Source organism: Colossoma macropomum, unplaced genomic scaffold (assembly GCF_904425465.1).
Source record: "Colossoma macropomum unplaced genomic scaffold, Colossoma_macropomum, whole genome shotgun sequence".
In the NCBI taxonomy this organism is placed as follows: Eukaryota; Metazoa; Chordata; class Actinopteri; order Characiformes; family Serrasalmidae; genus Colossoma; species Colossoma macropomum.
This window is the reverse complement of record NW_023494799.1, coordinates 9,307,498-9,321,740: the sequence shown is the minus strand read 5'-3', so window position 1 is coordinate 9,321,740 and position 14,243 is coordinate 9,307,498. Positions and strand designations below refer to the sequence as shown.

The 14,243-nt window shown below is 41.8% G+C and overlaps 1 protein-coding gene across 1 annotated transcript in view; it reads right to left on the bottom strand.

Moving 5' to 3' along the window:
• hcn2b (hyperpolarization activated cyclic nucleotide-gated potassium channel 2b) overlaps positions 1 to 12,822 on the bottom strand; it is a 55,056-nt gene extending 42,234 nt beyond the window's left edge. The window contains 2 exon segments of the mRNA XM_036587180.1: positions 7,534 to 7,957; positions 12,055 to 12,822. Of these exon segments, the coding sequence (XP_036443073.1) occupies positions 7,534 to 7,957; positions 12,055 to 12,746 (1,116 nt within the window). The 5' untranslated portion in view covers positions 12,747 to 12,822.
• Between the last annotated feature and the right edge of the window lie 1,421 nt (positions 12,823 to 14,243).

Sequence of the window (14,243 nt, the reverse complement as noted above, 5' to 3'; positions counted from 1 at the left end):
AAAGTCAGTGTGATGAAGGAGAAATCCATGAATATAGACCTGGCATGTTTAAAGTAATTCATATTCATGATCAGCCAAAGGTTTTAATTTGAATCATATCACAATATATAAAAAACACAAAAATATATCATCAACATAATTAATCAATTCAGTAAGCAAGTAAGCAAATAAAAGACAAAATCGTACCGGTGGATCTCTATAGGTTATAAACACCAGCTTAGATAACATGCATGCATTTTGGCATAGCCAGAATGTTATGCAGGTTCAGACCTTAGATACTGACCTAAGATTCAGTATCAAAAATAGTCAGATAAAACATTAGTATATGGTTTGAACATCAGCATGAAGGGCAGAGAAGCAGCATCTAGCTCCAATGATTTGTAATGTTGCGTAGAGCTAAAGAAGACTAGCGAGGAGCCTAGACATGGAGATGGTACCTAGGAGACAGCAATGTGTGTGCAGTTTGTTTGTGGTTACAAAGTGGAGAAGGCTCCTATCTCTGAGTGTTCTGGACCAGGGCCAGGACCTCTTGCCTTGCGTCGGTTTGCACAGCAGTGCAGATGCTTCCCTTTCATACCAGAAAAAGGCTTTGTCACACCTGAGAAAAGCCAAAGTGCCCTACATAGCAACTGGGCCAGAAAGGCCTCAGATGGAGACAAGGTCAAGATTTTGCTGTAAATGGAAGGCCAGATCACTGTCTGCCGAATACGACTTGGTGGGATAGATGTTTAAAAGAAAATAAAAAGGAGCTCTCTTAAAAATAAAGCTGCAAACAAGAGGTCTTTGGAGCAATGCTCTAGTAGAACCACAGATACCCTAAGGGAACTTTCAGTGTATGGTTCTTTCATTGTAAGTGACAGGTCTGAGGGTGCAAAACCTTTGTAGCCTCTTTCTGCAGGCCCCCTAGTGGCCATTCCACTGGCAGAATGGAAATCCCCAGTACATCTGTTATCAGATTAACTAGAACACTTTTGTTGGCTTTCTGTATGTGAAATATCGACTCTGTGTTGAGCTGCTAGCAAGCAATGAGTGATGAAAGGGGAGAGGTGCCCAAACCATCTGATTAGGATGCCCCCCTGGCTGCCTCCCGCTGGTCGACTGGGACAAGACCTCGAGGTCGTCCTAGGACCCACTGGAGGGACCATATCTCCAAGTTGGCCTGGGAGGGGCTCGGGGTCCCCTCAGAATGAGCTAGAGGAAGTTGCAATGGACATGGTCTTCTGTGATTCTCTGCTCTCCCTACTGCTACTGCAACCCTGGCTGGATCAAGTGGTTGAATAAGACGAAAATGAAGATACTTAAAGCCTAAACATTTTGCTCCATCTAAGCTTCATAAAGGTGGGTGCAAAACTCCATCATTGCACATTTAAATGAGTGGATATGTGCTCTCTCAGCACAGTGTCAGTAATGTCTCACTGGTTACAATCTGCTGCCGTATGACTAAAAATAAGACAGCGAGGGTAAAGGGTAAAAAGACTGCTTTTATTTTTAACTAACAATTAGCCTCCGGTGGGGATTTCCTCATGCAGACTGAGTAAGGAACACAGATTCTCTGCAGAATCTATTCTCTGTTGCTGTATAAAGGCTTTCCCCCTACAGCACACATATAGCCTGTCACTTACCATTAACAGCTATATGGGGGCTTGTGTAGCTGCTTCGCTGTAGTGGTCTTGTTTCTCCCACCCCTATGACAACCCTCTCTGAAAAGGGTCACTCGTCTGACAGCTCCTTTCAAACACTTCTAGCCCTCAGAACGACCTTTCAAACCGTTATCAAGACTAATGAGCCATAGGAAGCCTCATATATATATATAGCACAGCCTGGAAATCCCACTGACTCTGGACATTCATTATTGCTCAGTGCCACATCATTCAGTAGACCACAGTCACTAACCCAAGCCACTGGATTAAAAATATTGATATCTGAGAAAGTGTATTTTCCATACAATTATTTAATCCTCACAGTTATAGCAGAACAAATGGGGTAATTAAGCCTGCCACAATTATTACATAACTGCCTGATCGCAATTATTTATCACACTTTGCCCAGCTTGTTTTCATTGTGATATTGTGTGCAATATGCCATCGTCCGATCACGCCCCCTAGCAATTGCTGATTGAGAATATTTTTGCGATGGTGAGGGGGTTGGTGGTAGGCTGCTTTAAAAAATAAAAGTCGATTTCTTGCTCCACCAGCACACCATCTGTGTGCGTTTTCAGTATTTTCACCAAAACAAAGAGCGGTAAATACTGCAGGCAGCTGCTTATTCTGAAAGACTGAGGATCCTCTTGCAGCACCTTTCTCCTATAACCTGTTTCAGCATGGCTGTTTATGTGGTAACACCACACTTCCTTTTGTGTCTACTTGCATGTCACTCAGCAGAAGCTAACTTCCTCGATTTAATAGTTTTTGGTACGGATTGGTAGTTTTTGCTATACATTCAATAAAATGCATGTTTACAGCCTATAAACCGCATGTTTCTATACATTTAAATCATCCAATGTGACTGTCAATCATGATAAATGGAAACGGTGATTGATGACATTATCAGTAGGCCTATTTTCCAAGGTTGTAAGCAGTCACAATCGAATCTTTACATTACAGCAGACAGAAGGTGAATTGGGTGCATTTTGTTCCATTGGATTAAGGATAATAAAGAAAGCAGAGAATGTATTTACTGAGACACATCATGGGTCTCACGAAAACCACAAACGTTCTGATTTCTACTGCAAAATCTTTAGATGTCAGGGATGGATAATGTTTGTTTATTTGAGCTCAAGCTGTGTCTGTCGGCAGTTGGGAGAAAATGAGTATCGACAGCCACAAAGCAGGATTATTTAGCCACTCAGACATCTCTGTATGTACCTTCAATAAATCGAAAAAGACACATCATTAATCACAGTTATTTATTATTTAAGGCAACTGTTGCCACCTAGAATGTAATGAACATGACAGGCCTGGGTTATTTCAGGTGAATTATTTCTCACAATAAGTGTAGGATTTTCACGCTTCTGCCAATTTTCATGCTTCTGCCACATTTTTTGTCCTTTCTAGACACTAAAACGAATGAAAGAAAAGCGCTGTCTCGAGGAGAATATATTTTTCATCTAAATGTAATTCATCATGTCACTTACTACAACTACAACTAACTAACTGCAAAATGACAGCAATAACTCCAGACTTCCTAATGCCAGCAAAGTAAATCCATGCCACTCGCTGGACGAGGTGCAAGGTTGATCCAATAATTAGGAGTCACATCTGGATCAAAGTGCCTCTCTATAATCAGGAGAGTAATTGTCAGAGGTCTAAAGAGCACTCAAAGCTGAATCAGCAGAACTGGCTCTTCTTCTTTATTCTATTAAAGTCAAAGGCCGGCTTTTAGTGTATTAAATTTGACATGCTGGTGTTCCTGAAGGCTAACAGTCCATTTTTCCAGCACTGGCACATTAAGATGTTTTTGTACTAATGTTTTCACTATTTCAGACAAGTAATTATTCTCAGCTATGTTAATTAGCCCAAAAGCCTAATTAGTCACCTGAATACAAAGTCCAATTAGACAGCAACGGAAAATGTTGAATATTTTTTACTGATCAAACAGTGTCTCTTGAGTGGAAAGTCTACAAATGAACGAAGAAAGCTTTACATTAGAGTGTTTTAATCACCACTGACTTCTTTGATTTAGGGCGTCTATAATGAAAACAAAAGGCTCCAGTGAGGAACAAGCAGGCCAATTTTTATTACTGCAATGGCACAAATAATTATTTAGCTGCTTCTAGTAGGAACTACAAGGCTGACGGCGTTAGTTTAAGAACAGCAATTCTACAATCACCTTGAGATTTGTTTTATTATCATTTTCTTTCGTTATCTTATTTCTTTTAACATTTTCAAGTCCAAAATGCAGCTTTGGTGACCATTCTGGAACTTACTGAGTTGCATTACTGCACACAATGTGAAGGTTTTACTTTTCAAAGGGACATGCCTGGACTAGGGGCTCCAGCAGATGACCTTCGTTGCTCATCTGAGACTAACAGTAGACCTTCTTTTGTAATGTAAAGTGAAGCTGCTACAATAAGTAGAATTTTCCATTAAAACTGCTCTGTGGAACGTTATAAGTGGCAAAAGGTGAAGGTGTGCAGCAGGCAATGGGCAGAAGACGTGCCTTTCTCTTCAACAGCGCTGTTAAGAAGAAGCACTCGGACAGTGTGAGTGTATTGTTACGGACAGAAAGATTTTACAGAAAGGGGCATAATGGAGCACAGAGAAAAGAAAAGAATCTGGCAAATCAGCCATTTTGTCCCACGGTGTCACTTTGTGTGGAGGCTGCCGTCAACAGAGTGGCCTACGACCAACACTCTGGCTGGCTAGCCTTAAAAATGACCAGCACATGGAGAACAGTAGGATGAAGTTTGCCAGTTAACAAGCCTTGCATCCACTTCATCAGAACTGCTTAGGTAAAACGGCTCATTTCATGGAAAGCCACAATTTCCTCAGCTCTGAGAGCTTTTTGGATGAGAAACAATACAAAACAGCCAATGAGAACAGAGCTTGTTTATCTTATATCAGATTTAAAGGTTCGGTAACAAAAATAGCCAGTTTAATACTAAGAGAAAAAATTAGAGGTTAGAAGTAGTCATGTAAAATGATTTATGACCGCTTTTGGTACATAAAACCACACAAATAATGTAAGTGGACCTCAAGGGACAGAATAAAATCCAAGAAAAATGTACGATATGGCCCTTTTACAATATATCACTGCTGCCAGAAATGAAAATGCCAGCTGTTGTTTACAATGTGTCAAAAGTTTATGATGAACAGAACAATAGAAATAGTGCAAAATGACTTCTTTTCTCAAATCTTGCTATGTTAAATTACGCTAAAAGAACATGTTTCCTGCAACAACAGCAACGTTATGAAAATCATAGACGTTTACAGTCGTATGTTTGGACATCCTGGTCAACAAAACATGTAATTTGACATCACAACTTAAATATGGCATACATGGCCAAATTTACAGTTTAACATACTACTGAACAAAACTAAAATATAAAGTATAACATATGACATAACTTTTAAAGAGGCCATATTTTATGTTTATTTGTCTCCAATATGTTGAATTCAGCAAATAACCAGAAATTGTGCAAATAAGTGTGTAAGTGTGTAATGTCATTTGACCCGAGGGTGCTCAAACTTGTATGTAAATTATCTCTGTTTTGATTGGCTGCCCTATTTCGTGCCACATTCAAAAAGCAGTCCAGGCTGAAACATTTCTTATAAATCCAACGTGAATGGGCAGAGGTAAACTGCTGTAAGCTGGACAGGCAGACATATGTAAATGTATTGTTTTTTTGTGACATCACAAAAACAATAAATTCAAAAACAGGTTGTTTGTGCTGCTTAATTTCCATATTTGCAGCATATGGACTGTGGAGTAAAATGAATGCTTTGAAACATGAAACAGGTTAAACTATTTCTTTTAAAAAAGTGAGAAAAATTCAGTTTTCCCTGATATAGGCCCTTTAAAAGATACTGGTTGAAATATCACGCTTTTTATTGCCAATGAAATACATGAAAACAAATAAGCACACTAGCTTTGTGTCATCTGTACAATACAGTGCTGACAAAATTCACATCTGTGTGAGCTTTACTATCTTCATTACAGCTGATGACTAAGAGACTGTTTTGTTGGCACAGTTCAACAAACTTTTGCAGGCATACCCTGGAAACAACGTCATCCCAGCTTTCCATTTTGGATCGACGCTGTTGTAAAACAGGGAGGAGACTCACTGAGGAGAATTATTCCCACTGCTTATTCAGCTTATGTACTGGAAGGTTGACAGTTAATGTGCGTGTCCTGCTCTGAGCAGTGAGCATTCTCAGTCATAAGCAAGCTATTAGTGCCATTTCGAATAGCAATTCTAAGACTCAGATCTCTGCTGAGCTGGAGGTTTTCTGCAGTACCCAAACAAACTTGCTGCAGCAATCCACTCAGTATTGGATTGCACTATTACGTCTGTGCATCAAGGACTTCAAGTGGTCTGCAAAATGGTCAGTAATAAGATTTGAGCAATAAAGCCACATAGCTGGACAAACAGATGCTGCTGGGAAGGAAGAGGAAGACAGTGAAACGTCACTGAACACTCTTAAATATAAAGGTGCCAAAAGGGTTTCTTAAGAGTGATGCTGCAGAAGAACACTTTTATTTTTAAACATTAAAGAACCGCCCACACACCCTTATAGAAAAGTGTTTATTCAAGAGTAAAGGCAATGATTATATATAGAAAAATGACAACTCAGAACCATCTGAATGTTTTAATGGTTCTATGCTTCTTTTCCAAGATGAAGAACATATTAAATAAGGTTGGTTTTATAAAAAAAGATTCTATATAGCACCAAAAGGTGCTCCGCTACGCTGTTTAAAAAGATGTCACAATGGGTTCTTGGAGCGATGCCATAAAAGAACTTTGGGTTCACTAATGAACCATGTTTGTTGAATGATGAAGAGATCTGCATGTATGAAGACGCTTTTAAAGCTTTACAGAACCTTCACACAATGTAAAGGTGTATACTAAATTAAAGGTTCTTCCTAGTACCTTTTACATTATGTGGAGGTTCTTTAAACTTTAAAAAGATTATTCACGTACACATTTCATTTACAAAGATGGTTCTCTAAAGAACAATCAATTGAAAGGTTGGGAACTTTTTCATAAGTGTGTAACGATGCAGAGGAAGGTGTAGTTTTGGTTCCCTAAAGAATTTTTCAGTGGACTGCCCTTTGAACTTAGCTGAAACCCCTCTATTGAACGGTTCTTTAGAAACCCAAAAGTGGTTCTTCTATGGTATCACTCCAAAGAATCCTTTTTGGAATCTTTAGTTTTAAGAGTATGGATGTATGGTTTTAGAAAAAGCCTACTCTGATTGGTTTTAGAACCTTTATATTATGTGGAGGTTCTTCACATGCCCATGCCATTCATTGAAAGGTTCTGTAGGGAACCAGCATAATAAAAAATTTTAACAGTGCAACTAACAGGTGTGTACTGCTAACATTAACCAGTGATATTAGCAAAGCTAAAAACAAGGCGCCCAGACAGGCTCAGCTAGACAATAAAAATGGTTCTTCAATGGTTCTTTAGTGAAAGTTACATATATGCAGCCATGGACACTCAAGAGAACGATTTGAATACAGAAGTGGTTCTTTGCATGGTTAAATTGTTCTTTTCTGTGATCAAAAACCTGTTATATATATATTTTTTTTAAATGGTTCTAAGTAGCAGCAAAAATGGTTCCGCTATTGTTCCACTAAATCATTTAACCTTTTTTGGTACTATATAGAACACTTTTTGCTAAGAGTCTAGCTAAGGTTCTATAAAACACACCCAATGCATTGAAGTGTGATCAGACACACAGGAACTTGGGGTTTAAAAGGTTAAATATAAGGGCTTCTTGGGCGAGCCTGGTAGATGTTGAAATGTAAAAATGCTGCTTACTTCTCATTTAAACATGTTAACTGATGGTATGAATGCACATTTGCTCTTACCTCCTCCCACTGATGGATGTAGCGGATAAGTCTGGAAAGTCTGAGAAGTCGCAAAAGACTAAGGATTTTGGTGAAGCGCACGATGCGCAGCGCCCTCGCCGTCTTGTAAACCTCTGAGTCGATCCCTTTCTCCACGATGAGAAAAATATAATCCACCGGGATGGATGAGATGAAGTCCACTACAAACCAGGTCCGCAAGTACTTTTTCTTGATCATTTTGGGGTCCAGAATGATCTCTGTGTTGTCTTCGAAGACGATGCCCGTGCGGAAATTGAGCACCAGGTCCATGAGGAAGAAAGTGTCCGACACCACGTTGAAGATAATCCAGGGCGTGGTGGTCTCATCTTTGAAGAAGGTGATGCCCACGGGAATGATAATTAGGTTGCCCACCATGAACATCAGCATTGTGATGTCCCAGTAGAACCTATAGGGCACAGATGGAAACATAAAAGTGTACAAGTTAACAAAACAAGCTTGGGTGGTTTTACACCGGCTTTAGAGATGGCAAAATAATGGAGACTTCAGGCAGAGAGGAGGACATATTTTAAAGCAACTAAATCTCAAAAATAGTCCTCTGAAGTCACGTCATCATTTCCTTGTTGGTGTCACACCCAAATTAGGAATTCTGAGTCTAAACTGGTTTTATAAATGAAAAAAAAAGAAAATGGCCATGCAATAAAGTAAACTGCCCCAATGACTATTAGGACTACACACAAACTAAGTCTGCTGCGCACTGAACTGACATCGTAAGACAACCTCACCAACAAACCTCACACAGACCAGCAAGTTTTGGGAAATGTGGTAGTTAAAGGGGAACTCCACCGATTTTCCATAGATTCAACAAAATTAAATGGTTGAGGTGTAAAGAAAGTCAGCCAGAGCGGTTTGATGTGAAATACTCAATTTTAGAGAAACTGCAGTCAAAATTGCTCACAGTGGTGTTGATAGGAACCAGACGTCCACCTCTAAAGCTTCCTCACAGAAGGTTTTTCCATTAATTGTTGGACATAAGCTGCCTGATGTGTGACTCACTGTTTTATGATAGTTTTGTGATAATGTTTTGGATTAAATTGTATTTTAATCCATTAACTTTAATCCATTAATGGTGGAGGGATACAAGCATGGCGCTATAAGGTGAAATTGTCCCTCAAAAACATTTTCAGATTTATGACTATTTTACCATCATCAACATTACATATAAAAACTCTGAAAATACACGTAGGTTCACTGGTGGTTTTGGATAATAAATAAAATGGCTATATTAGTGTTGTAGATGTGGCCACCTCTGGTTTCTATCACCACCACTGTAAAGAAATACGAGTCAGTAAGTTTACAATAAACCTTTTTTAGTCTAAAATTTCACATCAAACCACACTAAATGAGTTTGTTTGCATCTCAACCACTGAATTATGCAGAAATTGTAAAAAATCGGTGGAATTCCACTTTAAGTTGCTTTGGCTGTGGTAGCCTAGCTGTTATTGGTATATAACAGTGTTGAAGCTTAATATTAGACTTACTTTCAAGCAACGTCCACAGTGCAGTAAACACAGTTTGTTTCTGTGTGTTTCAATACAAAAATATTTCAAGCAGGACTTTAGCTGCTCTAAGGTCCACCCATCTCCTTACTGCTGATAAAATAATGTGGCTATTAGACTATTAGAGCTAAGTCTTTGGTGTTTGGGCCATAAATGTCAAAAGAGTGACAAAAAAAGAAAAAACACCTCCACGACAATGCTAATTTCTGCTAACACCCATACAGGACTCTATTAGCATGTTAGCTCATTTGCATGAACATTTTTGTCCATTCTCGATTCAACACAGACGTTTGGAGCTTGTAAAAGGCCTTATCATATATTTTACCTTGTAGCAGTTCCAGCGCAGAGCTGCTGCCACTGTTTTCCATTTCTAACATCTGACTGAAAGCGGTCAGACTAAGACTGACCTGCAGTCAGTTACTTATTTATTGTTCCAGAAGGCCTGGAAGTGACGTTTTTTTCTCACATAATTGGCCCCACCCACAGTAAACCAAAACGTGATTGGCTGATTCCGGTTCCTGACTATGTTAATGGTTAATCAGATACGTTAGGCCTTCCTTTCAGCTCCTTAAGTCTTAATCAATGGGAGGGTTCGCTTCGCTGAATCTGCCTAGATACAACAGAGAAAAGGCATTCTGATTGGATCATTTCAGCTGCGTCAGTGATTTAACCCTTTTGTTTCCAAGCAAAACTTAACAGTACATGTATATGTATTTTAGCAGTATAGTGTGATTTAATATAATATAAAATAGAATTGAATATACATTAAATTAAAATTAACCACAGACATTTTTTTTTATTTCATAGAAATCATTGGGACTTCTCTGAAGGCAAAACAGACCTTCAGAGCAGACTGAATATTCTTTTAAAGACACGTGCAGATGTATGAAGCGAATATAAAGCATCAACATATGTATAAATGACACTGTTCACACTGCTGGCACAGAATTTGTGGAGCATTTTGCCAAATGAACACAGAACACAAGTCAGCAATTGCGAAGGCAAATGAAGATCAGCATTAATGTCATTATATGCTTCATAGCTCAAATGACAGCACGATATTATTAGGCGTAAGTGACATATGTATTTTTAAACATCCGTTTAGGGGGGAAAAAACATCAGACAACTATATTCAGTCGTTTGGCAGACAGGCTACTTCTGTCCTCTCAGCAGAACCGGAGGCTTTACGACAGTGGGATGGTTTCGCTCACGTCCCTTGGCATTCAGAGAGACAGCCAGGGTTACACCCCATAAATAACCGGAGGCCTGAGAGCGCGCGCACACACGCAGACCCTCACACTGTGGCAGCGAGGCCGCGCGGAGCCTGTGTGAAATGCATCGTGGCGTTATTGGGGGGATACCTCTATTACGCATCGGTCCTGTGGAGTGTCCTCGCCCTTTGCAAGGTCACCGCAAGGACGCACGCGGACACTGAGGTGAAGGGATTTGGTCAGTCTAAACAGCTGCCCCTGCGCTTTCTTCTCAATTCCGTTTGTGTTTATCGATGAAGGCTGAGCTGTCCGTGGTACTGAAATCTCGAGTCTTTAATTCACGTTGTGGCATCTTGATACGCGCAGCCTCGTCCCTGCAGTGTGTGCACACCTCAATACTGGCTCCTCTGCCTTAACACAGCCTTAATACGCAAAGCAAAGTCAAAACGACAGCCGTTTGAGGGCTTGCAGTGTGTGAAACGCTGCAGCTTGGATCAAACGCGTCTCCCAAATCGAGCCTTTCGTCTAAGAAAAGCTCGCATGGAAACACACTCCAGTGGAAATGACTCACACCGTCGACAGGAGTCGTTTAAGGATGCAAAGCTGCTCCCACCGTGCTGGGTTTTAGGGGTGTGTGCAACACCGGTGCGTCTCCCCATCTGGCCAAGAGGCAGCCGAGGAGCGAGACGGAGCCACAGAGGAGCTAAACACAAAGCAGCAGGTGCTAGAAAACGAAACGGAGCCCCAAAACTCGTGGGCTATGAGCCACGATGACTCTGCGCATGTCAAAAACTTTTTCTTTTTAAAAAACTGCCCAAACAAGCTCTCACGTGCTGTCTAGTGCTCAGCTATTCTACATAAGAAAGAGCTTAAAGGCTGTTAACGTGTTGTATGGTAACACAAAATGAATAATAATCTCAAAACTCTGCTGAACCGTCGAAAACAAAAGTGATATTGATAGTGCAGTTGTGGGTTCGGTTATTTTGGGTCATTAGATAATAAGGAGCACTTTGAAACTTTAGCTTCTTTCAATTTAATGTGTTTTTCCTAAATGCGCAAAAAAGAAATGCTTTAACTGCTGCAACGTATTTAATTTTCAAAAGTAATTTTAGGGGGGGGGGTAAAATGGAAAGAGAACGTTTTTGAAACGTATCTGTTTTATTTATTGTTATACCTTTGGCATGCATGCCCACATGCTGGTGGTCCACATTCCTCCATCTGCTCTCTACAAGTTTAAAACGATCGAGTAATGTCTTTTGAGCAAAACTTGAATAACTTTCACCTCAGCTGAATGCATCTTTTGCGCAAAAACTGAGTAACTCATCTATCAGCTTCTCATCTATCAGTATCTTCTGCGCAAAAGCGCAATAACCAATGTCAGTTCAGTGTATCTTTTGCACAAAAACACAATAACTCATGTCAGTTCAGTGTTTCTTTTGCACAATAACACAATAACTCATGTCAGTTCAATGTATCTTTTGCGCAAAGCGCAATAACTCACCAATTCTATGTATATTTTGCGCAAAAGCGCAATAACTTATCAGTTCTATGTATCTTTTGCGCAAAAGCGCAGTAGCCCTTTATCCGTTCTATGAATCTTTTGCGCAAAAGCTGAGTAACTCGTGTCAGCTCTAAGTATCTTTTGCGCAAAAACTGATTAACTCTGATGTCAGTTCTATATATCCTTTGCGCAAAAGCTGAACAACTCATGTTGTGTGTGTTCGTCTGAGCAGCCCCCGCTTCCTGGTCCCCTCTGAGGTTTAGCTGCTCCCTACCTGAAGTCGCTGTAGGGGTGGATGATCCAGTTCCCCGCGCTCTTGACGCGCTCTTGCTCTTTCTCCACCGCCTTCTGGCTGCCGAACATACGCAGGGAGAACTTGTTGACTCCGGGCTGCAGCATGGAGCTGAACTGCCGCTGCATGTACGTCTGGCCATCGCGCACCTCTCCTCCATCCTCGGCGGCGATCTGCCCGTCCTCGGGCACTTTGGACGGGCCGGACGCCTTCCGGCTGGGCGCGTTGGAGAAGGACACGCGTGGGTCTTTCTTGTCCGGGACGCCCGTGGTGGTCGTGGCGGTGGTAGTGGTGGTGGGCGCGGGCTCAGCGGCGCCATCCATGTCTTGGTAGTGGTGGAGGTCGTGGTCAGGCGTCTGCTGTTGCTGCTGCTGTTGCTTCTCGCGCTTAGAGGAGGTGGCGGCGGAGGAGGGGTCGTCTCTCCGGCAGTCGCCGTTCAGCACGCGCCGCATGCCGCCCTCTTCCTCGCCTGCGTCCCGGCCAGCCTTGCCGGGCGAGTGGCCACAGGAGCCGGGCGCGTCCACCGCCGTGCGAGGCTCGCCGTTACCGTGCTCGTGCTCGCCGCCGCTGGGGGTCTTGCTTGCTGTCGCCGCCGCCGCTGCTCCCCCTCCTGGCGTCAAATTCTTCATCCCGTGGAGTCCGTGGTCTTCCTCGCCATCCTCTCCTTCGTCCATAACGGGATTTCAAAAAAAGCTTTTGGTTTGTATGTGTGTTTTTTTTTCGCACGCGCCGCGGAGACGGACGCACGCACGTACGCACACACGCACACGCGCGCACCGAGCCTTCTCTCTCACACACACACACACACACACACACACACACACTCGCACACACACACACACACACACAAACACACACACGCACGTTATGTGTGTTGTGTTTTTTGTCCCACCTGTATTCCGCAAACCACGCCTTCCCCAGTTTACACTCACAAATGGTCCGCCGTTCTAAACCTCCAAGACCACGCCCCATCTGTGCTATGATTGGCTAAGAGCGCTTAGCCACAGGCAGCGTTCTAGAACGCTAAGCTCCGCCCTCTCCGCGGGGATTGGCTCGTAGTTCGACGCTGGCGTAATAGAACGGAGGACTGCTTGTGAGTGAAGTATGAGCCAATGATAGTCCGTGAGGGCGGGGTTTCCTGAAAATGGGTGGGGAAAAATTCACCCTCCTCGCTGTTCGCTGCAGTGTCACCACTCCCGCCGGACAAATGTCGCGTTGCCATGGCAACATTTGCAGCTGTTCCCGCCTCGCTCGCTTTAACAGAGCCTTTAAAAATGGAAACTTCTACTTTAAAGACAAAATTAATTTGTAGCAAGAGAGATAGTTGTTCGATATTAAACATAATAATAATAATAATAATAATAATAATAAGAAGAAGAAGAAGAAGAAATTATCGTGAAGGTAGAACACAGATAAAACTGTTCAGCTGAACATCTTTCAAAATATAGTCTACTGCAGTTGTCAACAGGGTTTCCCATTATGTCTTTATGTAGTCTCACTCATTCACTCATTCATTTATTCATTCATTCATTCATTCGTTCGTTCGTTCGTTCGTTCGTTTGCTCGATAAACAATACCATTCCTCATGATCAATTCCATCCTCGGATCATAAAGCCTCATTTCTGGTTCTCTCTCTAGTCCAGTGGTCTCGTGGCCTGCAGTGCTAAACGGCACCACTCAGCTCCGCCCAGGCAGCTTAGATGGAATAATGGCGCCATCATGCGGCTTACATTAGAATTGCAACGGTAAAGGGAACGCCACCGATTTCTCAAAATTTCTACATAATTCAGTCACCGAGGTGTAAACAAAGTCATTCAGAGCGGTTTGAACTGAATGGTTCATTGTAGAGAAACTCACTAACGCTGACTGCAGCGTTGTGGCGGTTTGTAATGAGATAACAAAGCCATAAGGGATCCAGCAGAGGCAGTAAAACATATTTTTATCACTGTTTTAATTAAAATGCCATTTTAAAGCGTATTAACTGACATATTTGAATGTATTCCCTTGATTTCATCTGATTTGCTGCTCATAGCAAATGAACGCTGCAATTTAAACAGCTGAGATTTCCCGTTGCGTTACTAGGGCTCCGTCCCAAACCGCATACTAGCACACTAAACAGTGTGTGAAAAATAGCGCATGTACCACTAGAAGTGCACTCATTAGTGTAGGTG